Genomic DNA, 25,294 nt, shown 5'->3' on the forward strand with positions numbered 1-25,294 from the left:
CATGTTGAAATGTAAGACCCGTTTGTACAGTGACTACCTTAACAGTTTTATATATCAGAGGGCTCTTTGATTTATGTGCTGCTGTTGACATTTATGATCAGTGTACTGTACAAGCAGGCTCAGGCAGATGGATGGTGCTACTGTGCTGCTGCTGCTCTGCTCCTGTTTAGAGACCCGAGTGTGGTCACACATGTCCATCCTGATGACTGGGAGTTTTCTGAAGGGCCATACTGCAGCTGACATACAGAGGCAGAGGAAGCACGTTTTTATGATGGACATTCAAGCACAAAAATATGATAGAAGATAATTTTTTTTTGTTTTGTTTAAAATGTGACAGAAATGACCTGCATCCCTCTGAAGATCATCTTGACAGATCTACCAAAAAAATGTCAACTTCTACCGCAGGAAAGATGCTCAAAACCACTCAAATCAGCCACATCAAAAGACGGAGCTCACATATCGAGACTTGTTAAGTTAACTGTAGTCGTATCGCAAAGGTAGGGTGCCGGAGCCATTGCTGTCACTCGACGACGCTTGCGTCTAAATTGGGAGTGAAGGCCTCCCCAGGAGAGATGGGTGAACCTGTCACAGAAGACTGAGGGAGCAGAAATGTTCAAAAAAACACCCCACACACATACACACAAACACTAAACCAACATCTCCATATGCTTAAGATCTTAATCATCATCACCATCATCTGTTCTGTCCTTTTTAGTGTGTGTGTGTGTGTGTGTGTGTGTGTGTGTGTGTGTGTGTGTGTGTGTGTGTGTGTGTGTGTGTGTGTGTGTGTGTGTGTGTGTGTGTGTGTGTGTGTGTGTGTGTGTGTGGTTCACATAAAAGAAGGACATCTGGAATACAATTATTCCAAGACACCCTCACACACACACACACATTTTCCCTTTGCTCTGAATTTGCATGAATTCCATACATCTGGCCTTTAAGAGGCAATAACAATTATTCACTGAGCTGGTTGTTGCAGCCCAAATGCAACCGGCCACTAGTCTAAACAGCTCATTAAAATAGCACAATAGCTCACTTCAAGCACGCAGGAAAATTGGCATGCGACTCTATCACTGCAATATCGTATGTCCATTCTGGATAATATAATGAATTCTGAGGAGCTTTGTGCAGAAAGTGAATGTACTGTATATTTCTTTTTGATTCGCTGGCACCGTTTTATTGCACTGCTTTCTTTTGTCTGTCCATATTGTCTGACATTTTTTTGCATTTTTTAAGTAAGCTTCATTCTGGATGAGGTAAATTTAGCAATAACGGGATCAATAAAAAAGATTTTGCATGTTTATTTCTCTTAACAGAACGTTTCTTTTAGTAATGAAGACAATTGGGTGACTGGTAAGAGGTAACAAAGAGTGGAATGTGTCATACTTGTATCTTAATGTTACTTTTAATAAATGTTTATTTATATAATTCACTATGTAGCAAGGAAATATTGCAGCTAAAATGTCAGATATAAAAATGAAAGTTTCTTCTTTATGAAATGATGGTTAATATAAGGGATTCACCGATACACGCCGATACTGACTCAAATAGCCAGATCGGATATCGGTGACAATGGGGCCGATTTATTAAATTCAATTCTACGTTCATATACTAAATACATTATATACTGGAATTTCTGTTTAAGTTTTGACCAGTTTGTTGCTGCATTGAAAAGGTTTACAGTTGAATCGTAATTCCTGTTAATTTTGAAGATTTTTCTGCACAACAAAATTGTACAATTTATTATTTTAATAATAAATAACAATTCAATACATTTATGTTATGTTATCTATGTATTTATTTGTTATATTTTGTTTTACAAAGTTAGGGAACCGATGGTTAAAATCAAGCCTGATTTTGACCTTACACATTAAAGAATGATGCCACACAGTGAGGCATACAGATTATTAATTAAACACATGGTATCGGATCGGTACTCGGTATCGGCCGATAACCAAAGACAAGGTATTGTTACTGGTATTGAGACTGAAAAAGTCGGATCGGTGCATCCCTAGTTTTTATTTCCTCTTCTTGTTAATTTTCCGTTCCTGTTTCCACGCACTTGAAAGTTGAAAATGACCAGAATTACAGGAGGAAAACGTCAAACAAATTCCTGAAAAATGTTTGCCAAAAATACAGCAAAATTCGAAGAAAAAAAAAACCTAAAAATACTACTATCAGGTGGCCTTCACCGAACATTAAACAAGTCTACATCAATGCGTCGACTCTGTTCTGTGTGTAGTTTCATAACTACGCACATATTCACATCAAACCTGAGATGGGCCAGACCAAGGAAAGCGTCCCTTAGGCCGTCTTAGCCAGTCCTTCACAACTGAGCTTTAAAAGATGGGCGACAGTACAGTACGCTGCAGTTGGCCTTGATTGATGATTGAGTAACCCAAGATCATAGATGTGCTCAGGGAAGACTTGCCGGTGCAGAGCTGTGCATACATCAGCCCTTCAGGACTACCACTACAGTACATACATCATGCGGTGAGACTGACTGATGTGAGCACGGGGACTATGTCGACCACTTAAGGGAAGCTTTCTACGTGGCAGTAAACAGTCAAAGTTGACTAAAAATGATTACAGCACAGGAAAAAGGGATGACTTTGTTGTTATGAATCACATTTTATCGGCGCCTGGAACAACTGGAGGTGCAAAGCACGTGCAACATCTACTAGTAGACACACACACACACACACACACACACACACAAAAGCACACATATTAACTTGTGCTGATATCCTTGACAGGCACAACTACAAAAGCATAACTCAGTGGTAAATAAATAAGTTCATGCTGTCTGCGTGCATTTTTCTTTTTAGGAACTCTTGGGCTCACATAGACCCGTCCAAAGGATTATGTGCGTGCATTCGTGCATGCACAGAGGCCCCCTTTCAGCGCCTTCTCACAGAGTGAGAAACAAGCGGCTCCTCCCTCCTAAAGCAGCTCAAGGGCGCGGCCTATCTACCGAACCGTAGAATGCATGAGTGGAGCTGTGCTTCTGTTTTCCAACCAGCCGGCCAGCCTCCATCCACTCGGTTCATTTATGTGGAAGTCAAACTGTTTGTACTGTCAAGGTTATGTTATTTAACAGGGGAACGGGGGGGAAAAGGAGAGAGACGAGTTTCCGGGCAATTTGAAATTCTGATGAGCGCTCCGCCAACTGTGTATCCATAAGAAGCGAGTGGATCTGAAATGAGAGCAATTAACTTCAATCCAAACGGGGACGATTCTTTGAGACCTACACATTTTTTACTCTGCCACTCAAAAAAAATGTTAATAAACACAGCAGTCATTTCACCCTGATCTGACAACAGAGAGTCCACATTTAAATTCGGGTCATTTGTGGTCCAAATGTGGCTGTATGTGCACACATAAATTAAAAGGACAATGTCAGCATGTTGTTTGTGGCTAGCTTTGCTCCATAACTGTGATGCAGAGTCTCCTGTCCCAAAGCACACACACACACACACACGAACACGCTTGAGCAGCAACACAGAGCACTCCTAAGGTTACCCCCCAGGACAAAAGCTTTACCATCCCACTGACTGGCAGATGGGGCAACCAGCTGACATCTCGGCCCGGCTCTGTTTCATGTTCCCTGGGTGTCTTAAACGGGCGGGCACCCTGTCTGATGGGCACAGGACAGCCAAAGAGGAAGCTCCTTTGACAGAGAAGGGGGCGGGGGGGGGTTGCTCCTTGGGGCCACCATTGAGGAAAAGAGGAGCAAGGACAGACGGAGATGGCTAATGTGCTTCAGTGTGTTTGTACAGTATAATTGTGTGTCTTGCGGGGTGGGGAGGCTCGGGGAACGTCTACAGAAGTTGCAGATTAATAAAAGAGCTAATGACTGCATTTAGCCCTATATGGTGGTCTAACACAGGATCAAATATTTTCCTCAAGGCTGGAGCCAACACTTTACTGTTGCAAGGATCATGAGCAGTTGTACTTTTTCAGATTTTAAAGCAAGTAATTTAAATCTAAGAGGACAACCTTTTGCTCATTGTGACACAAAAGGTGCCACCGAGCAGTTTGCAGACGTGAGGCTACAGGGTCTCTATCTGCGCTACTGAAAAAACATCTGTGTTACTCTACGAGAAGTGACACGCAGTGCATTCACTAAAAAGACTCTGACAACAAAGCAACAGCTACACCATCTTAAGCTAAAAAGGAGTCATTGTTGTTGTTGGGTTGTTCCCTCGCAGACCTTTGGATGCGGTCCCCAGCTGGGAAAGTTACATCCAATATAATCTGCTAATAACTTGTTTAAAAGTATAAAAAAAAAGCATTACTCAATGCCAGTAATCTTATCACCTAAAACATATTGGCACTTATATCAAACATTTTAACAGATGTGACTATTGTTATCATCTTTTTACAGTAATCAACCATATGTCCACAGGTGTAAAAACTTTTATCTACAATTTAACAAACGAAATGCGTCCAAGTGTTATAAGTTTTCCAGGAGCCTTTCATGATAAATTATTTTATTATAATATATCATTCACAGCTCTCCAGTTTGCATTTCAAATAGTGGTGTGAGAGTGATGGGAATATGAGGAACACAAAGTGAGTGTTTAATAAATAAAAAAAATAAATGCACTGTGTTAACACTGGCATAGCAATTAATATTGTTTTTGTGTATGATAAGATATTAACTGCAAATGCAAAAGTCACTGATTACTTTTTGAGGATATATTAAACATAAAAACTAATTTTATGCAAAAAAAATACATATAAAGCACTGAATTTGGTGGTAAACTAAAAGTTATATTTACTGTTAAAAGTGACAACCATTAAGAGAAAGCGAGACTATTTAAGATTATGAATTTACAGTGAAGATTATTTATTTAAAAACCTTATTTATTCTACGTTTTGGTGAACACTGTATTTCAGTTCAGAAAAATGATTCTTTACTTATTTGCATGCATTTTTATTTTTACTGTTACAGTAAGGCACAGGTCTAAAAATAACTTTTGCAAACTCTAACTTTTATATATCTACAGTAAGTGAATGATGACAAAATACTTACATTAAAATGGCATCAGCAGTCAGCTGGGTAGCAAAGTACTATTAGTAACTTTAGACTGTCTGCTTACTGCTGCTAAATCTGACACACTATTTCAGCTGCACTGTGGATGATATTAAGTTTTTTATTTAAAAAGAAAAACATTTAATGTTTGAAAACGAGAGTTCATTCTTGTGCTATTAGGGTCAGTGTAGAGTAGGTATTCTTAATCTCAAAAAGTTTATTTTGGCTGGCTAATTACATATTAGTTCCTAAAAACAAATCAGTGACATATATGTTTTCACTTGAACGCAAACAAATAAAAATGTAATAATTAATTGCATTCAATAAATACCGTTGTAGTTATATGTTATATTTAAAACATATAGAGAAAAATGTATTAATACTGCTGCTTTACAGGTATTAAAATGTTAGTTGTTATATTACTAATTTTACATAACTATGAGCAAAGCAAAAGGGAAATTTTGAAAAGCAAATTCTGTTGAATCTGCATTAAAAATTGCCCATTTATGTCTGCCAGCCTGACAGAGGACTCACTGTGAAGACACTGTTAATGGCAGTTACTCAAGTGCTTTGTTATAGCTCGCCTCTTTTTAAATAAACATGGTTGTCACTTTACTACATTGTAAATGAGAACACATGTAAGGGAGGTTACTGGTCAAATAAAAGGATTTTTTTTATTATTGTAAACTAGGGAAAATTGTAAAAAAAATTATGTTGTGAATTTAGTCATCTCCTTCCCAACATCTCCATCTCTTGTTCCTATACAGCAGCCTATTCACACTCGCTCTGATAAATGTCTCCTCATTTTTTTTTTACTCCTTTTAGGGTTTTAACTGACATCAATCCTCTTGTCATGCAGTGCGTCATTCTCATCACAGAATTAATATTTCTGATATACGTCCTCGGGTGACAAGGTGGCACAATTCTCTCTCACTGCCACTCCTTTACTTTATTTCACTATTTAAATTTTTTTTTTTTTTATGGTTCTCCCATTCCGTTTTTTTAATATTTCAGCGCCTCAGATGTAGCGGCTCTTTAAAGCACCCATGGGGGCTCCAAGTCCTCGCTTTTGTCTCCCATTTCCTTCTGAAACAGTTTTTCTTTAACCCTATGCGGCTCTTCACAGTTGTTGTCGTCTCAGCTCTCTCCTCTCTGTCGCGCTTTCTGCTGCTCCCCCTCCCCGCCCCCCCCCCATCCCCTCCCTCAGCTTTCTCTGTGTCAGCCAGAGGTCAACGCTACACTTTTTTCTTCTGCATGCAAGAAGGCAGGGGGTATCTTTTTACTTATTGTAACCTAAAAATAGAAAGAAAAAATCTGATTTAAGGTTGGGACGAAGGTGTCTTTTAAGATATAGTGGCATACCACTATCTAGCAATTGGAGGGTGTTTCGTATCTTGAGGTAAGGATTAGATTATATCAATAAATCATTTGGACAATCGAGAATATAGACCAATTTACAAACTTAATTTCTAAGGTTATTACTAACTGACACTGTGCATTATTCAAAGCTGATTTTTTTTTTTTATTTAGTATACTGCTACTATATTATATATGATATTACTATACTATATAGTGTTGAAACACAAAAATAATGCAGCATTTACCACAGTTGGGGACTTCTTCATTGTCTGCTATTGAGAAATGTTGATCAGGTTGTTATAATAATATATTTGAATAATGTTCACACCAATCACAATGATGTAAAGCTGTAGTTTGCGGTCTTTTAAATGTGTGGAAAGTTATAAATTAAGCTTTAAGACCCATCTTAAATATTTAAATGTTTGATTCATGCTTAAAAATAAAAATCAATCTAACAATTTTAGATTTTATTTAACAACGTAAGAGTTTCAAAATGGGAAACCAATGTTTCTCTGAGCAATGTTGCCTCATGTTTTACTGAGCCTGAAAGCTCCAATGAGCTCTCTAGTCAGATCATTACTTCCAAGAGTCTCATTATGTTGAGAGCCTTGTTGAAGCTAATAACTGACTAAAGGTCTAATTATTAGATTTTCTCCTAATTTTATTAATGCTAGCTAACACGTTGTGCAGACCCAACACAGGGACACAAGGAGGGTAGTAGTTGGTGGGATTATTCATTGAGGAAATCTTGATAGGCATCTATCTTTGGTTTTAATGTTACACAAACATGTCGCTTATTGCCATCTTCGAAGCGCCACTCAACTTAAGCTAATATTTGGATGTTTGTGACAACACCTGTCGATGCAGAGGGAAAAACAGACGCAGGGAAACAGGCGCACACACACACACACAAACACAAACACACACTCGAGTCTGTTGGTTCAGCTCTTCCATTGAGGGTACGTATGCTAGCCGGCCATTGTGCGCGTCGGGCCCTTTGTCTGTGCAGCCTGAAACTGGTGATTGCACCTTAGCTACCGCAGTTCAAGCGTAAACAGTGTTTTCATGCCCTGCGATATACACTGTTGCCAGTGGACCCCTAAATCCCTGGAACAGCTGAGTCCTAGGGTGTCAAAGATAATGGCGATTTATTGCAGTGCGAGGCTTTCTCATTGCCCCTCCCGCCCCCCCTTTCCAATCGCCCCCCCCCACCCCTCCCCCTTCCTCAAACAGATTAAAATTAAGCCTTAAACATGTGAGGATGGAATTAACACATTTAGCGAGTCTCCTCTTCCCACATCCCATTTTCGCTCCGGAGCGGCTGATCCCCGCTGCCGAACGCGGGTGCAATTTTAATGACTCGCAACGTTTTTGAAGTCCACATGAAAAAAGCGTCGCTCGCCGTTTGTGGCGGCGCTAGATATGGCTGGGCCACGGCCGGCCATGATTGGGGGGGACACACGCCGCCGACTCGGACTCCAGGCTCTTCGATAGGATCGGTGTCATTTTCCTCTCCACGATAAGACGCCTTGCTGACAAGGTCCGATTAGGAGAGAAAAAATCATTATTGCTACGCCTTTCATCCACCGGGGGTTTACCGATAAACAGCTCACCCGCGGCTAGATTTTCTGAGAGCGAGATGTTATGCGTTGAAGCATATACATTGAGGAAAATATGGTTTCAAGCGGAATTTTGGATGCGTTTTTTAATAATTATTTTCTTTATAAATAGCTATAGAAAAACATACTTTTCCTTTAAAACGTATTCTACAAAAGGCCTCTTTTCTCCTCAGCTGAAAACTCAAGCTGTGAAATATTTAAGTCCTAGCTCTCGGCTCCATTAATCAAACAATTATCAAATAACTTCACATTCTTTTTGAACACAATACAACATGCTGATTGTATCAGCCAACAAAAAAAAAAGTGATTTATTATGCTATACCTAAAGGAAATCCACTTTAGCAAACTGATCCTTCAAATATTCAAACTACATTGTAGAACAGAGAGAATAAACTAAAAATAGAAGCGAGAAAGGATTCAGCCACATGTTGAGAAGAGAAAAGATTTACATTACATATATATATATATATATACTGTATATAATTCTAAAAATCATTCATGTAGTGAGTGAGAAAAAATCGAGTAAAAAGTGTCAAATTGTGGTGTAATAGCAGGTCACAAAAAACTTCTAATTAATAGTAAAAACTGAATTTTAAATGGATCTGTTTAAAAATATGGGAATTGAGAAAAATAATAAAAACACTGCTTTTAAAATAAATGAGTAATGGCAACTATTACTCCTCTTGAAAATTTCCAAAAATGTCCCCCCACAAAAAAACACTTTTTAAATTTTAATTTGTAGAAATGCGTTTTATTAACATGGTTACATTATATTAAATAATAAAGAAATTAAAAAATATATATTGTTTTGGATTAACCGAATATTGTAAATATTAAAGAATGGAATTAAAGAGCTAATAATAGCCTCTGCTTAAAATAACACTGCCGCTTCATAAATGTAACTGATTATGTCATTTGCTAAGTGTTTGCTTATGGATTTGAGGAGCGAGCGCCACTTTGGTGGCCCAGCACCAAAAGAATCATCGAGTCTGATCTTTAGAGGGAAGAGGGAGAAATAAAGCGAGTGGGAGAGAAACAGAGAACGAGGCGAAGATGGAGGGGGAGAGATAGAGCGTCGGGACAAACGTGCGCTGTGTTACTGGGCCACTCCAGCGCCCGTGGACTCGCAGCAAGACTCAAAGCCACACTCGGCTTCAAAAGGGAGCCATGAAGATTTTTTTTTTTTTTATGTTTACAAAAACATATTTATTTATTTCTCGTCACTCTTGTCATTTATCTATTTATTTCTTGCCGTCCCAGCACCCCTTGCTCTGCCACTAGAATCATGTTCGATGACGCCGACATGCTCACCCTCCCCTCTGTTTCCCCCACCCCCCTCTCTCTTTTAATACCACTGCAGTTGAAAATCAAACTGCTCTAAAACAAATTGATGTACTCTTTAATATAGTCGTCACATCATCACAGGGTCCCCGCGCGTCTGCCTTGGTGACAACTGCAGGGCTGCTTAGCTTAGCCCAGCGATGGCTGCCACTTTGTTGGTCGCTTCAATGATTTATCACAAAAAAGAGAGAGAGATTGGGAGAGTGGGACGAGAGAGAGAAAAGGGGAGAGACGGAAAGAAAAGACCCCTGGATCATGATTGAGTCACTGGCACCTTTGATTGACAAGGTCTAATCAGCTTATCTCCATCCTAATAAAGTTGATAGCCCGCGGTGCTGCTCTCTACCTGGCATGGCGTGAACTTTGGGCTCGGCCGGGGGCCCCTGGGGGCCGGGCCCTGGCCCTCTCTGCTTATCTAAACGGGACTGAAATCAATCCCTAATGAGCTGTTTTCATTTCGCAGGATTGATTACAGGCCCCTAAACACCAAGAACAGTCGCCTAAGAAGTGTTCTCAGCCTCTCGCTGGCCACCTTTAAAATGCAGAGTAGCAACGCTTTTGTCTGCGTCTGTCTTTGTTTCAGCAGCTCATTCTGCTGGCATTGCTAAGTTATTTGTGTCAACTGAGCAAGTATAAAGGGGGATGAATTTTCAAAGTAAATTCACTCCACATTTTTCTGGTTGAGTTATTGAGTCATACAATTTTTAAATATTGGCCTCTGAGATGCATTCATTCATAATAATTGTTATAAAAGCCTTTACATTTCATATTAAAATTTAATTAAAAAAAATTAGAAATGCATTAAACGTGCATTAGTCGTGTCTAGAGCTGCAACGATTAGTTGACTAATCGATTATTAGACAGAAAAATAACAGCCAACTATTTTGATTAGGGATGCACCGATCCGATTTTTTCAGTCCCGATACCGATAGCGATACCTGGGCTTTGGGTATCGGCCGATACCGAGAACCGATCCCACAGCAGTGTTTAATTAATAAGCTGTATGCCTCACTGTGTGGAAGTGACTGGGATCATTCTTTTATGTGTAAGGCAACATCAGGATTGACTTAAACATTGATTTCCTAACTTTGTAAAACAAAATGTAACAAATAAATACATAGATATAAATTTACTGAATTATATATTATTAAAATAATAAATCGTACACCAGTAACTTGGTAAAAAAATTTCAAAATAAACAGGAATTATGATTCAAGTGGAAACCTTATTAATGCAGCAACAAATTGGTCAACACTTCAACAGGAATGAAAATTCCAGTATATAATGTATATAGTATATAAACATAGATCTGAATTGAATAGATCGACCCCATCGTCACCGATATCCGATCCAGCTATTTGAGTCAGTATCGGCCCGATATCCGTTCCGGTATTAGCATCGGTGCATCCCTAATTTTGATAATCGTTAAAATAATTTTCATGCAAAAATGGCTGAAAAAGCTGTTTTCTGCCTCTCAAATATGGAGATTTCCTGCTTTTCTCTGGTTAATATCATATCAATCTGAATGGCTTTGAGTTTTGGACTGACAAAACAACTTGGGCTTTGAGAAATTGGGACATTTTTCACTATTTTTACCAAACGATTAATCGATTAATCTAGAAAATAATCTGCAGATTAATCAATAATGAAAATAATTGTTAGTTGCAGCCCTAGTCATGTCTATGCAAACTACAGAAGCTCCAGGCACACAAAAAACTACAATGAGTCCATAATTCAAGTTCAAAGTTTACCTTTAAGTTTACTATTTATGTCCTATATGCATATTTACAGCACCATCAGCAAAGGCTGTTTATGTTGACACAACAAAGCCAACGTCATTTAAAGCAATTCAATTATCAGAGTGATGCCTGTAAACAAGGCTGTGGGTTTTTATTACCATAACTGGAAAAATCAGCCGGAGTTTGATGGAGCATGTCTTGTACGAGCTGTCGATCAGTGTGTAACTCTCTCCCCTTCAATGAATAATAATCAAAAAGGTGGAACAGCTAATCATTGCAACTTAGACGTCTTATCTGACATGCTATCTATTTCTAAACAAGCAATCATAAATCATTCAAAATCTTTTCAACTGTGGGAGGGGAGGACTAAAAATCTGGCATGTCTTTGATTTTAACATCAGTCAAGGCTCCACATTTGGGCATTTCAAATGCCCCTGACTCAAATGTCTGTAAATTGGCTAACTGCATGCCCTCCCTCTTTATTTAGGGCCCTCTTTAACTGGGCTAGCCCCCATGTCTGCTTGTTGCTATGCCTGGGCTTTTAAGTCAGTGCTCTTCACTAATGAAGTTCTATACTTTATTTATGAGACAAACAGAAGACCCTGGTTCTTGAGGGTGCGTGTGGTAAATAGCTCTGCATGTCCAAAGAGTCTCCCCTATATCCCTCTGAGGGGCTCTCACTGCTTTTGGCAGGCCTTTGTTTTCGCTAAATACACTGGAGACATTGAGAATGGTTGGAAAAAAAAAAATGCTGAAATCTGATAAAATGGTACTGTGTGAAGATTTATCTTTTCTTAGAACTAAGAGTCCGCTCTTTTCCCTTAAATGTGACCTAGAAGCATCCTGGCTTTTTTTGTTCCTGGTCATTAAGAGATATATTGTCGACGCTGAAGAGAAAAAGGGGGCAAAGCTGAGTTTCGACGCCATTTCTTTGTTCAGGATCTATCTCTTTGAAATAAAATGTCTTTTAGTTCCACTTCCCCCCATTGGTCAATTACGGTTCTTAAGGGCTACTGTGTCATTGTGGATGGAGAATGCAACTTTGAATTACTGCAAAATAACGACGCTAAAACTGCTCTTCGTTTTAAAAAAAAAAAAGTGCATCTTAGATGTCTGAGGAGAGTTGAGGTTTGTGGCGAGAAAAGTATTTGCGATGTGACTAGAGAGTGTCTGATTGGAGAAACACTCAACGCTCTAATTATTCGTGTTGAACGTCTATGGATGCCACACCTCTGCGTTTTAAAACCAAAAGCGTATTCCTAAACAATGCCATTTTCATAAGGTGAATAAAGCACTTTCATTTCATTATTTTGTATTTGTTGACGTGAAAGGGAAGGAACTACGATAAATGGAGCTTTTGTTGGACTATAAAAATAAACAGTTTGCAGAAAAGACAAATCCCAGTCCTTGGTGTGCTGTGTCTCTAAGAACTATGGCAGGACTATGATCTAAATAGTGCCGGATTTCATGAAGATGTTTGGAAACTGTTGTGATTTGCCACAGCGGGACCACAAGAGTAAATATATAGTTTGAGATGGGTGAACAACGCTAAATTAAAGGCCAAACTGAACCCTGTCAAATCTTATAAGCCGGTGGATAAATGTGGCTACCTGATGTTTGTGCCCAGTTTGTTTGTTGAATTTGAGAGCTCGGCATATATAGTAATTAGTCTGGTGGAGGAGTGCACATTCCCTGTGTATCTATGTGCAGATGTACTCTCTGTTTGACCCCGGAGACATCGCCATTTCAGGTTGTGCATCTGAGCGGAGGGTTGGTATCGACAGCCGAGTAAAGGAAGGGGTCATGGATTAAAGACGCGGGGCGAAGCTTCCCCACCAAACCACAAACACACCCCCAGCTGGTGCGGGCCAAGCCAAGTGTGTGGGACCAAGGCAGGATAAACGAGCATTGTTCTTAGCGAGCCGCACACACGGTTGGATGAGAGGGCCACCGGTGGTACGGGGTCAAGGGGCGTGTGGCCGACTACGGCGGGAGAAACCGCCGGGGCCCAGGAGGTACTGAACACTGTTAAGCCACGGCCCACTTCTTTAACACCAACCAAGCTGTGAGGGCGAAACATCAAAAAAAACGAGCCGCTCTAGTGAAAGACACGACTGGGTGGAATTAAAAAATCTGTCGGCTGTCGCAGAATTTGACACAGTCAAGAAACTCGGATCATCTGAGGCATTTGAATCAACGTTTTTAAGCAGAGAATGCAGATTGTATTTATGAATTTGTGAATGCGACTTACAGAGAACATCAAAAGCCGGTGGTCTGCGTGCGAACCTTCCTTGACTTGAATTATTAAATCTGTCGATGTCGCACACGCCAGCCACCCCGCGATTATAGTGTAAATTGACAAACTTTTTCAAAACTACAACGGAAGCCACAGAAAGCCGGTTGATACTTCAAGAATGAGCTTTGATACATCTCTGAGGAATACACTGTGCCTCAATAATGTGGTGACTGTCAGGAAGGAAGACAGGAAGAAGAAAAATATGCTAACTGGTTAAATCTATTTAAGATCCCAATGAGCTTTTTTTTTTTTCTTTTTTCTATTTTAAGATAAAAACCATCCTTGATAATGAGGAAAAAAAGGACTTTTTTTGGGGGGATGGTTTATTTAGAAAGTGATATTATGTTTTTTTTTTTCTTCCTTTTGCACTCCTGAATTAAGAACTTCAGGAGGAACGCTGACGTTGTTTATTTTCATAGACCCCCTGTCTGTTTGTGTAAAAAAAACAAAAAACAACACACACACACACATGCACACACAGCCGTAGCAATGCACGAATTTTCTTCGGGAGCAGAGCGAGGAGAAGCGGCGCTCGATCTGTTGCCTGTACACCTCTCTCTCCCTCGCTGGCTCGCCTTTGATGTGCTCCCGAAAATGTCATCAGGCGTCAAGGAAAGAGGGTTTTTTTTTTCGACCCCCCCCCCCCAAACACACACAAACACACATATCCACCCACCTCGCATATGAGCAAGACAATTTGCTGTCGCTCACTCATCCTCACCACTATCTTGAATCCCCTCCCAACACCGCCCCACTCCTTCCTTCCCTAACCCAATCCAAAAACAGAATACGTACCAGTTTCTACTGCTATCTGGTAGCCGGCCTCCAGTCTCCGTGATGACCTTTCCAGCTTCTCTGTGTTGTCCAACAGATGCGCTCTCTGCAACAAATAGAGAAAAAAAAAAAAAAATTAAGCCAGAGAAACAAACACACAAAAAAAGAAAAAAATTGATTGAGAGGGCTGGGACCCATTTCAAAGAAACACATCAACACTGTCACCTAAACAGACAGACCGCATCCACAGCAACAACATAATACAGCCAGGTTGGCAATAACCTTCATGGATGACAATGTGTTATATGCTGATGGAATATCAAGCATATGCATGTTGAGGCTGACAATGTAAGAGGTGCTGCCGCCTCATCTTGGACATAAAAACAACAACTACTTTGAGGTTTTGTTGCCTCTTGGTATTGTTTCACAGCGCAGCCTTCTGTTGCTCACACACAGGAAAGTTACTGCAGAATTAAGATGCAATAAAATTTTATTTGAAGCTTTCCAGTTTAAAAGAAAATCCTGTCCAGGTGAGGGCTTCCAACTGGAGCAGAAATGTAAGATAAAAATCAACATTTACTCTCTCAACTGTAGAAAGTAATGCAACTAGAGATGCACCAATCCAACTTTTTCAGTCCCGATGCTGATACCGATACCCGGGCTTTGGGTATCAGCCGATACCGAGTACTGATCCTATACCAGCGTTTAATTAATAAGCTGTATGCTTCACTGTGTGGAAGTGACTGGGGTCAGTGTTTTATGTGTAAGGCAAATCATAATTTTGTAAAACACAATAAATACATATACATTTGCTGAATTGCATTAAAATAATAAACTGTACACCAGCAACTTGGTAAAAAATCATCAAAATTAACTGGAATTACAGTTCAAGTGTAAACCTTTTAAATGCAATTGGGCAAAACTTAAACAGGAATTAAAATTCCAGTGTATATAGTATATAAACCTAGAATTGTACTAAATAGATTGGCCCCATTGAGTCAGTATTGGCCTGATATCCGATCCGGTATTGGTGCATCCATAAATGCAACATATAAAGTGTTTGATTTCTTGAATAATATCAATAGCAATCCATCAATGTCATAAATGTAAATAAATTAACATCATTACAGAGGTGTAAAAAGTAATAATTATCCTAAACAAAACCACCAAATGTCCTTCCTGCTTCTTGTTTATCCACATTATTGGACCAACACAGTACCTCATGATGTAGTTGAGTTACTGCATCCCCCCCTTGGTTCATTCTCAGCTATCAACAATTGACAAGGCTGCCCACTGAAAGCATGGAGCTAGGAGAGCATATCAAGAAAAAAAATGTATTTCATAAATAATTGAATGTGTTTTTGTTTTTTTTCAAAGTGGATGTTTGCACGTATCAAGGTGTTAGCTAAGGCTCTAATATCATGTGTAAACATATCAATTGATAGCAGTTCCTTAGATACCGAGAGAACCAGTGGTTTTGGTTTCTTCTCTATAGCTGAACAATTCATGTCTGACAAGGCGAGAAAATATCTGACCTGTTGACTGATGGCCTTGAGTTCCATCTCTTACAGTTTGTGCTCTATTATGTTTATATTTCATTGTGTTGTGCCATGTATTAACAGATAAAATAAATAAACATGCAGTTTTATGGAAAAAAAAGCACAGGCAAATGATTTTTATATTCTTTTTGCTTTTAAAATACTTTTTTAAACACTTTACTTTACAATAACACAAAAGCTGATATTGACAACAATGCATGTTGATTGACAATTTGTATTGTTCAATATAATGCATGCTTTATTGTCCTGGATTATTATAAGTGGATTATATATGTTACCTGTACAAAGAGTTTTCAGGAGTATTAGTTACGGTTACTTGACAATGTCATATTTCTTTCCACTGCCACCATTAGTGGACCCTGGATTTCATCTCAACTAGCAGCTACAGTTAGTCAATTTGTCAATGAGTACTGGAAGCCATTTTTGAAGACAGCAGACAATCTCTGGCTGGGAATACCCTCTTTAATGTTTTCAACATGACATTGTTTAATTCATTGTACAAAAGAGGCTTCCTAACTATGACTGATGCTTTTGTTGCGTTTGCAATAAACTGCTTAAAAATGCCAATATCAGATCTTTTTTGTTTTTAACAGTTTTCCCATTGAGGAAAACTGCTCCACTTCACAAACGTGTGTTGGACGGTCATGTGAGATTTTCTTTAAAAGGACGATACAGTTCCCCATGACCTGTAACTGTCATGGGGAAAACATGAGTGTAGGGTGTTTCCCAAATGTCTGCATTAAAGGGTAACTGATATTTTTCAACCTTGACTCTCTTTTCCCATGTTTTTTGTGTCTAAGTAACTAAGGGGTACAACAATTTATGAAATTGGTCCAGTATTGAGGGAGAACGATGCAGATGGCAGCCGCTAAACGGGCTGTAATGTAATCGCTCGGGGCAATACCTCATCGTCAATGTACGTTCACTAAAAGTGCCTGTTTTTGCCACTGACAGTATATTATGATGTGTCTGACAATACACATTGAAATAAAAAAGAGAAACAAAACGGTTTTCTTTACCTTTCACTTGATCCGGTCTAGGCCTGCAACTAACTAATTATTTTCATTGTCGATTAATCGTTGAGTTGTTTGGTCTATAAAATGTCAGAAAATGGTAGAAAATGGTGAAAAATGGCGATCTGAGTTTCCCAAAGCCCAAGATGACGTCCTCAAATGTCTTGTTTTGTACACGGCTCACAGATATTCAGTTTACTGTCATAGAGGAGTAAAGAAACCAGAAAATATTCACATTTAAGAAGCTGGAATCAGAGAATTTTGACCTTTTTTTCTAAAAAAAAAAAACAAAAAAAAATAATTCTCTGAACAAACTCTGACTACACCGACTCTCCTCTCTCCAAGTCTCACTCACGTTTCCACCGTTGACATCCGGCAACAGGTCACATGACAAAACAACAAACAAGTAAAACATTTTATTTAAAAAACAAGCACTTTTAGTGGACGTAAATTGACGGTGCGGAATTGCCCAATATGATTACAATGCAGCCTGTTTAGCGGCTACAGCGTGGACCACTTTCTAAATTTGGTGCCCCCATTAGCCACTTAAACACATAAACATGGGAAAATAGGGTCCAGGTTGAAAAATACCGAAGTTACCCTTTAAGTTTGATTCTGTGTTTCTGACCTTATATGTTTTTAACACGATTCCCGAGATCTAATAAACTACATCTCTCATTAAAAGACTCTGGTGTACTGTATCACAAGGGGGTTAATCATGGAAGCATCTGTTTGATCATTCTTTGTTTCAAATAATGCCTGGATATTATACTGAAGTTGTTTTATTCAGTGCAATTATTCTATTTCATTATCATAGTTGCTTCAAGCCAATTTTAAATATAGACTAAGCTATTATTTTGCTGATTGGTTAAAATTAACTTCACTACTTTCAGAAATTTTACAAATTTCCAGCCAAAGATTTAGGTATATTTAAAATAATATACCTTCAAGTTTTGTGTATATTATCTATACAATAATTCCTTATAAGATAGTCAATACCATCATTTAATGTATTTTATTAAGCAGAGAAATCTCAATAAAGTCTATTGATCTATGGTTGTTCAGTGCAAAGTTTCAACCATCTCTCTAACATGCAAACATAGCTTCAAACAACATATACAGCCCCATATTGTCCACTGTATCGACCCAGCTTTCATTAAATCCAAACTGAATTCAGAAGAGAGGATCATAAACAGCATAAACATGGAAGACTTAATGTTTACTCAAACGTTGTTGGTTTTGATGGCCTTTCTAATATGCTATGTTAAGAAACTGATCAGATGTAACATATTTGACATTCAAAAAACAACCCGACGAATGACATCCGCCTCTCTGACAAGGGTTTATGCCCATCACATGAGCGAAGGGGACAGGGGGAGAAGTGAAGTCTCTCGTTTTGGTTGGGCTGTCAAAATGTGTACCAGCTAATCACTCAGAGGAAATGAAAAACGTGGAGTGAAAAAAAAAAAAAAAAAAGTCAACGACACACTTTTCAAAGTTTGACAATAAGAGGGATGGGAAAAGAGCAGGGAGGAGAAAACTCCCTCTGAACTCTTTTCTTTCCCTCGCTTCCTTTTTCTACGCGCCGCTGACAGATGTCATTTAAAATTGTAGAGATACTTTTCAATAGTTAAAGGGAGGGCAGGGGGAGGATGGAGGGATAGGAGAACGGGTGGGTGGATGGGTGGTAAAATGGGCTGCTGGTGGGAGGAAAGCGACGAGGAGACGGCGAGCAGGACAGGATGCAAGGTGTGTTTTTTTTTGGTGAAGGGTGTGGTAGGGGAGGGGTTGCACGGAAGTGGTAGTGGCGCCAGCGGAGACGTGGCTCGTGGGAGAAAATGGATACCAAGCTTGGGCTATAATGAGCCTATGGATCAGAGGGGACGTATTGACATGCAATGCTTAAGCTTATACACCTAGACCATGGCTGCAGTGCCTGTGTGTGCCTGGGAGCATGAGGCAGCCGGGGATACTGACAGAGTAGCGCACTCCCCGGGTTCTTCAAAGAGCTCAAGTGATTAGTATGTTATCATTACCATTCGAAACGTGATTTTCCTATTCCCTCTCGGCAAAGGTGACACGTCTCGGGGAGACGGCCGGCAGACTCACTGCGATGGAAAGCCACTTCAAAGCTTTCTCCTCCTGAATTTCTCTCTCTCTCCCTCGTTCTGTCTTCTTTTAGGGCCGGGGGGAGGGGAGGGTGAGTGTGGGTGGGTGTGCGAGGTGGGAGTGGGGGGTGCTGGGGGGGGGGTAGTAGTGGTGGCAGTGGCGGTGTGTATATATATGTGTGTGTGTGTGTGATCATTAGAATAATGTGCCCCGAGTTTGACGGTGACAGAACCTGAAGGAAAAGGTGAGAGTTCAGCCACTAAGAATCCGGTAATGGCGCACTGTGATGGCCCTAATAATGAAACAATCCAAGCCATGGACGCAGGATGATACCATGGAAAATAATGAAAAGGAACAATGAAAACTATACACTACGTAGTCACAGTTGAGACCGATATCGAGATTATGTCTACAAACTTCATCTAAAAATGAGGCGACTCTTTCTCTCCAGAAGAGCAGTTTTGTTTCCAAATATCACACAACAAACACAACAAACACAAAAATGTGAATCCAAGTGTTCGGTTATGGTTTTTATTCTGCAGTTAGCAAGCAAAATCCCAGACATCCATGTCAGCATTTCTGTCGAAGGGAATGCAAAGTGGCTGCCAGCCCCTACTGTGCTACAACGTCACATATCAAGGCTTGACCCCCGTGGTTCTGATATAACCATGAGGCACACTAACACCTATTCAAGCTCAAATACTGGCTTACGATTCATTAATTAACTTAAAACTGAGGATTTCATCAAAAAACATATGTGATCGTCTCATGGAGCCTTCTAGTAAAGGATTTAAATACAATGTATGATAAATATTGTGCATCTCTGAGTGCACCGGTGCACCCCGCCACCACCACTTCTGCCTATGCATGTATGCCTTTTCATCTGACACCTACATTTTGAACAAAGATCTTCTTAGGAACCACGAAAATGGTGTTTTTTTGTTGTGCTTTTTTGCGTCAAGAAACACTCTTCAGTTGTAAGTTATTAACAGGGAGCCCCAGAACAATGCAGCTGTAGCTCAAAAGGAAATCTCTCCCCTCTTCTTTTCGCTCTCCTGCCTTTTTTCAATATCAAACACAGGCGGTTACTATCACCATTTTCCAAAGTTCAGATGATTTCCTTATTATTTCAATAAGGGTGGGGGAGAGTCAAAGTGAATAATGATGACAGCTGTGATTCAGACTGACTGTGTGATCTTCTGTGCCGTTTGTTTGGGACTTGTAAGACGAGGAATTACAAGTGTCAAACAGCTGTGAATATGGGTGCTAAATATTTAAACATGTTTTTCAGCTGAGGAAAAAAAAAAAGTATAGTTTTTTAAAAGCAAGGCTTAAGTGTGTATAAGCTGTGCCAGCCTTTGATTCAAATGCAGGAAGAGCAGAGGGGTAAGAGACTGCGATGGAGAAGTGCAATGGCGAAGAGGGCGCAGAATCAATGCCGATTAAACAGATCGGGCCATTCCAAACGGGGTAGACAGGTGAGGTAACTCAAGATGTCTTCTGACCCTCAGGCTAGGAGGAAGTGCACAAAAAAAAGGTGGGAAGAAGAAGGGGAAACAAAAGTACAGCTAAATAAAAGAAAAAAGCGTGATAACATGGCATCTGGGCCAGGTTGGCGCTCTAAATTATGGATAGGTGTGAATGGTGAGCCTTTGATAGGAATTGAATTACTCTGCTTCAGCAGAGGCCCTTTTGAACACAGTCTCACTCAAAGGCACATTTAACAACATACTGTAAGTACACCTGCAAATACAAGTTCAGTCATGCTTCAAAGGACAAGCATTATAATGTAACCTACAGAAACGGCAAACAACTAAATCTGTTCCAATTAGAGGGAAATACACCTTCTCTCTAAAACATGATCTTTGTGAGTACGGCTGGGCGATATGGCCAAAATCTTCTAACACGATACAGGTCATTTCATATCTCGATAACATTATATATCACGGTATAGCATGGTTTCTTAGTCAATAAATAAATAGTCTCTATGAAATAAAGCCTATTTTTTTATGCTCCTGTGTGAATTAAATACTTGACAAATGAAAAGTACTGGTGTATTTTCTCATTTTAAGAACTTGAGTGCAAAATGAAAATAACAGTTTTAAGTGAAATTAGAGAGAAAAAATAAATAAATATGGGGCTAGCTTATATCGCGATAGAAACGATACAGAAAAATATATACGATAGACATTTTTGTATCGTTATGACAATATATATCGTCATATTGCCCTATTCATGAGGATCAATTAAAATATCTTACAACTACTAATTATAAACATTATAACATTGTAAAGAACATATTTCATATATACTTGGCAATTCAGTGTTATTAAAAAGTGGCATTATAGTTATAAGCATAATGATATTTGAGCTCATATTGGTAATATTGCTGGACAGTCGAAGAACACGACTGTTAAGTTAAGTTTAAAATTTAAAAGGCTGCATATGAATGAATGAATGAAAGACTTTATTTCGAACATATAATAAATAAAAACAGATACAAAATAATAACAAACAAAACAAGAGTTATAGTGTCCGAAAAGGAGTAGGTAGAAGAAAAACTTATATTACCCTACCCCTTTCTCACTTCTCCTCTATTAACTCATATATCATAGAATGATAATATAATATAATATAAAAACTACATATATACACTACGTTACAGTTAACATGCTTTTGAAATACCACCATCTAACTTAATAAACCACCTATTTTGACAACTAAAATCAATATTCAGGCATTTTTATAAAGCTGATTTGAGTTATCATGTGTGCCACATCAATTATCTAAATGATGTTTGGAGCAGAAGTTTCAGTTTTAAAAGAAACACGATAAATGGATGGGTTGTCATGGCAGTCCAATATATTATATATATATATATATATATAATTTTTTTTTAACTGAAAGATGAATTCAATTTAAAGTTAATTTGCATTCAACGATGAGTGGAGCAGCTCAATTAGAGCATCTGTATCATACAGTAGTTATACAGCTAGTACAGATACTGCAACGACATGAAAGTTCAAGGAACCGTGATTTTATTCCAACGTCAGTGGCTTTCATTTACCACCTCAAAGAGAGAAAACTGTTGCTAATGGAACTGCATGGATACAGGAAACTTTAATGAAAAGTTATATCAATTGAACAATAGTTTGTTTTACTTTTTCATAATTAATTCACAAAAGCTTACGATAACATTTGGTAAGCTAATCAGCAAAGCGACAAGCTAACTATGTTTCTGCTGGCTGTGTATTGTCGGTAACTTTATCTGCTAAACCAAAATTATATTTCAGGTGTTGCATGTTCATAAATTGACAGTGTACAGCTCCACGTGTTTTCTTGACATTTTTGTGTGTTTTGAACTGATGCACATTTTCGTTGAGCACCAACAATAACACTCGAGGTGACGCTTAAAGGTGCAGAGTGTAGGATTTGGCGGCATCTAGCAGTGAGGTTGCAGATTGCAACCAACTGAAACTTCTCCCGTGTCCCAAGCATGTAGGAGAACTACGGTGGCCGACACAAAAACGTGAAAACGCGAATGGTCTTATCTAGAGCCAGTGTTTGGTTTGTCCGTTCTGGGCTACTGTAGACACATGGTGGCCGGCTCCGTGAAGAGGACCCGCTCTGTATGTAGATATAAACGGCTCATTCTAAGCTAACAAAAACACAACGATTCTTATTTTCAGGTGATTATACACTAAAGAAAACACATATTATATTCCAATTTCTGCCAATAGGTCCCTCTAAATGCTACAAACTGTTCCTTTAATGACTTTAGCGGTTTCATTACATTGTATACTGTGCATGGTACCTTACATTGCATGTCAAAGAATATGGACAATGAAACAAGTTCAGTAACCTTTGGCAATGGTGGTGATGTTAAAGCAGTGGTGAATGGCAAAACAGCACCGACAGTCTGTCATCATATATAGCTTTAAACACATTTCATATCACTAATAATAACCTCAATCCAATTTATGACAAAGGGCAGAAGGCAACTTATATGGCTCCATTCGCGAAAATTAAGGGATAAGCAGCAAATCTCTCTTGAAACTAAGAAGTTGATCAAGTTCCGAACTGTTTTGGGCCCAATAATGTTTAATAATTTTTTAAGTTTCGCTTCATTCTCCAATATTTGTCTTCAAAAAGACAAATCAGAAATAATATTGTATCTTCACTTTATGATATTTAATGTAACTGGAAGAACTGACCTTCGGTGAATTCATTATCTTTGGGTTGGATTGTACAATCAGACATGCATTCAAAAAAAACTGTCAAAATGAGCTGATTTTAATTTTCTACAGGAGAGAGGGGGGGCAAATTGAAATTTCAGTGGGAAAGCAGAATTTAGCAGAGAAGCACTTACCTCTTCACGTAACTTTATCAACTGCATCATGAGAGCAAAAGGGAGAAGAGAGAGAAAGATGGAGAGAGTGAAGGAGAGATAAAAAAAAAAAAAAAAACAGAAGCAGAAACATGGCAGGAAGAAGATCAGTCGTGTGGCTGGGTACAGAATTAACCTTGACGATTTATCTGTTTGCATGTTTAGCATTTGGAAATCACAAGACAAACACATTAAATGGAGCTAAACACGCCGCTCGGGCTGACTTTTTTTGAACAAACAAAGATCAAGTCCTGGCGCTGTCACATTAAACAAGAGAGGGAATGGATCGCTCGACTCGCAATATCAACTAACATTATCAAGGAAGTCACATCACAGAAGTCGATATAGCGAGAGAAAAGGGAAGAAATGAGTAAAATATAGTCAGTGCGCAGCTACAAAATATTTTTCCTCAACATTTTAAACTGTATCTGTCATTTTGCTGAATCCTCTGGAAGGGGATAAAAAGAAATGTGTGCCCTTTGGAGCCGAGTTGGAGAAATGCTGAGCCACTCCATTTGTAGCGCTGTTTATCAATGCTGATATGCTGTCAATATTTCAGTAAAGGAGCATGCTGTTTAGATTATGTATAGAAAGCCATGCGAGGCTACTGCTGCATATACATACAGTGGAAGCTTATTATTGGGACAGCTACAGATCATGAAAAATGAATCTTAGCATAGCTATACATTTTTGATGAAAGAGAATAGGAAATTTAAAGTGTAAATAAGAAATGCTATTCCTATTCCCTGTCCTGGAAAACCTTGCATCTCTGATAATGAATCAGACATTTGAGGGAGGGGAAATAATCCCATTTGCCATTAATTATGCCTAATCACAATTAAAAAAAAGGTTGCTTCCCTGGCCTGTTCTTAAGTGAGTGCTGTAGAGAAGGCTGGGGCTTATCGTGGGAACGCAACACGGTTGGCAGAAAAAAAGGGGAAGGACACATTTCTTGATTTGCAAGCCTTTTTAGAGGTGTTTTTTTTTTTTTTTTAAATCCACAATTCTTGGCCAACATTAAAGATTAGGAGATCTGAAGGGAGGCTCAGGGCCACTGTTACTTGTTTATTTTGAATTTTGTGAGCCTGGAATAATTTTGTAAAGGTGAAAGTTCTTAGATCTTGAAGTAAAAACTTGATTGCTAACTTTAAGGCAAAAAAAACAAAACAGTTTGTTCAAGTAATTCAAAACAAGTGATAAAAAGGATAAAAAATTAAGCTCTTATGACCAGAATAAATCCAAGAACTTACATTTAACATTTGCACCTATTATACTGAAATCCTAAAAAAAATAATACTGTATACATTCGTCTCCTCTATTTATATTACACCACTAGTAAACACACTCGAAGAAATGTGTCGTACGGTAATAAATTCAGGAGGAATCTATATAAAACACAAACAAAAATATCAAGTTCTTGCATTTGTCACAGCACTCACCCCTGTAATTTTAGAAGCATCTCAAAAAATAGCTCTTACATGTTTGTTTTTTCCACCAATCAAAAAATACAACGCCTCACTCACTACAATATTGCAAATGTAAAAATATTGTCAATATGTGTAATGTGGGAGGTAAACAAGTATAATTGCATGTTTTTCTTTTTCTTTTTCCTTGAAAATGTCGGCAGCAACAAGACGCACTTAAGAGTGGAAACCGTCTTTTTCTAACTCGAGCAACAACTCCCCACTAAGAATGCATTATTGAAGAGGCCAAAGTTTAAAACTACACTGTGGATGTGCTTATTTGGGGGCTTGAAAAAAGCCCAGCAGATCCTGCGATCCCTCACCCCGGCTCAGCCATCAGTCAATGGGCACCAAACAAAACTTGTTCGAGCTCATTTGTGCTGCCTGACTGATTGCAAGTCCTCGTGGAGGATTTGTTAAAACTATACGATGGGGCATGTTGAGCCGCGTTTCTTCCTGTTTTGCTTTATTTTTCTTTGGCATCCATTCTTTGGTAAAGCCAACGATGCTCGCGTTGCTCAAGAGATACAGAGCAGTAAATACAGAATATTGTAAATGTTATAATTACTCCTGCCTTGCCTTGTGTTTTTGTGATGC

The 25,294-nt window shown here is 38.9% G+C and overlaps 1 protein-coding gene across 6 annotated transcripts in view; it reads right to left on the reverse strand.

Annotated features, from left to right (window-relative positions):
- Nucleotides 1-25,294, reverse strand: part of vti1a (vesicle transport through interaction with t-SNAREs 1A) — a 135,930-nt gene that overhangs the window by 81,630 nt on the left and 29,006 nt on the right. For 3 of the 6 annotated variants that reach the window (XM_074620367.1, XM_074620365.1, XM_074620369.1), the window contains exons 5-6: nucleotides 23,217-23,237; nucleotides 14,188-14,272 (exon numbers count right to left, since the gene is read on the reverse strand). In XM_074620367.1, the coding sequence (XP_074476468.1) occupies nucleotides 14,188-14,272; nucleotides 23,217-23,237 (106 nt within the window). The remainder of the gene's footprint in view (nucleotides 1-14,187; nucleotides 14,273-23,216; nucleotides 23,238-25,294) is intronic. The other 3 variants (XM_074620370.1, XM_074620366.1, XM_074620371.1) reach the window with 1 other exon arrangement.

This window comes from Sebastes fasciatus, chromosome 20 (assembly GCF_043250625.1).
Source record: "Sebastes fasciatus isolate fSebFas1 chromosome 20, fSebFas1.pri, whole genome shotgun sequence".
Taxonomy (NCBI): Eukaryota; Metazoa; Chordata; class Actinopteri; order Perciformes; family Sebastidae; genus Sebastes; species Sebastes fasciatus.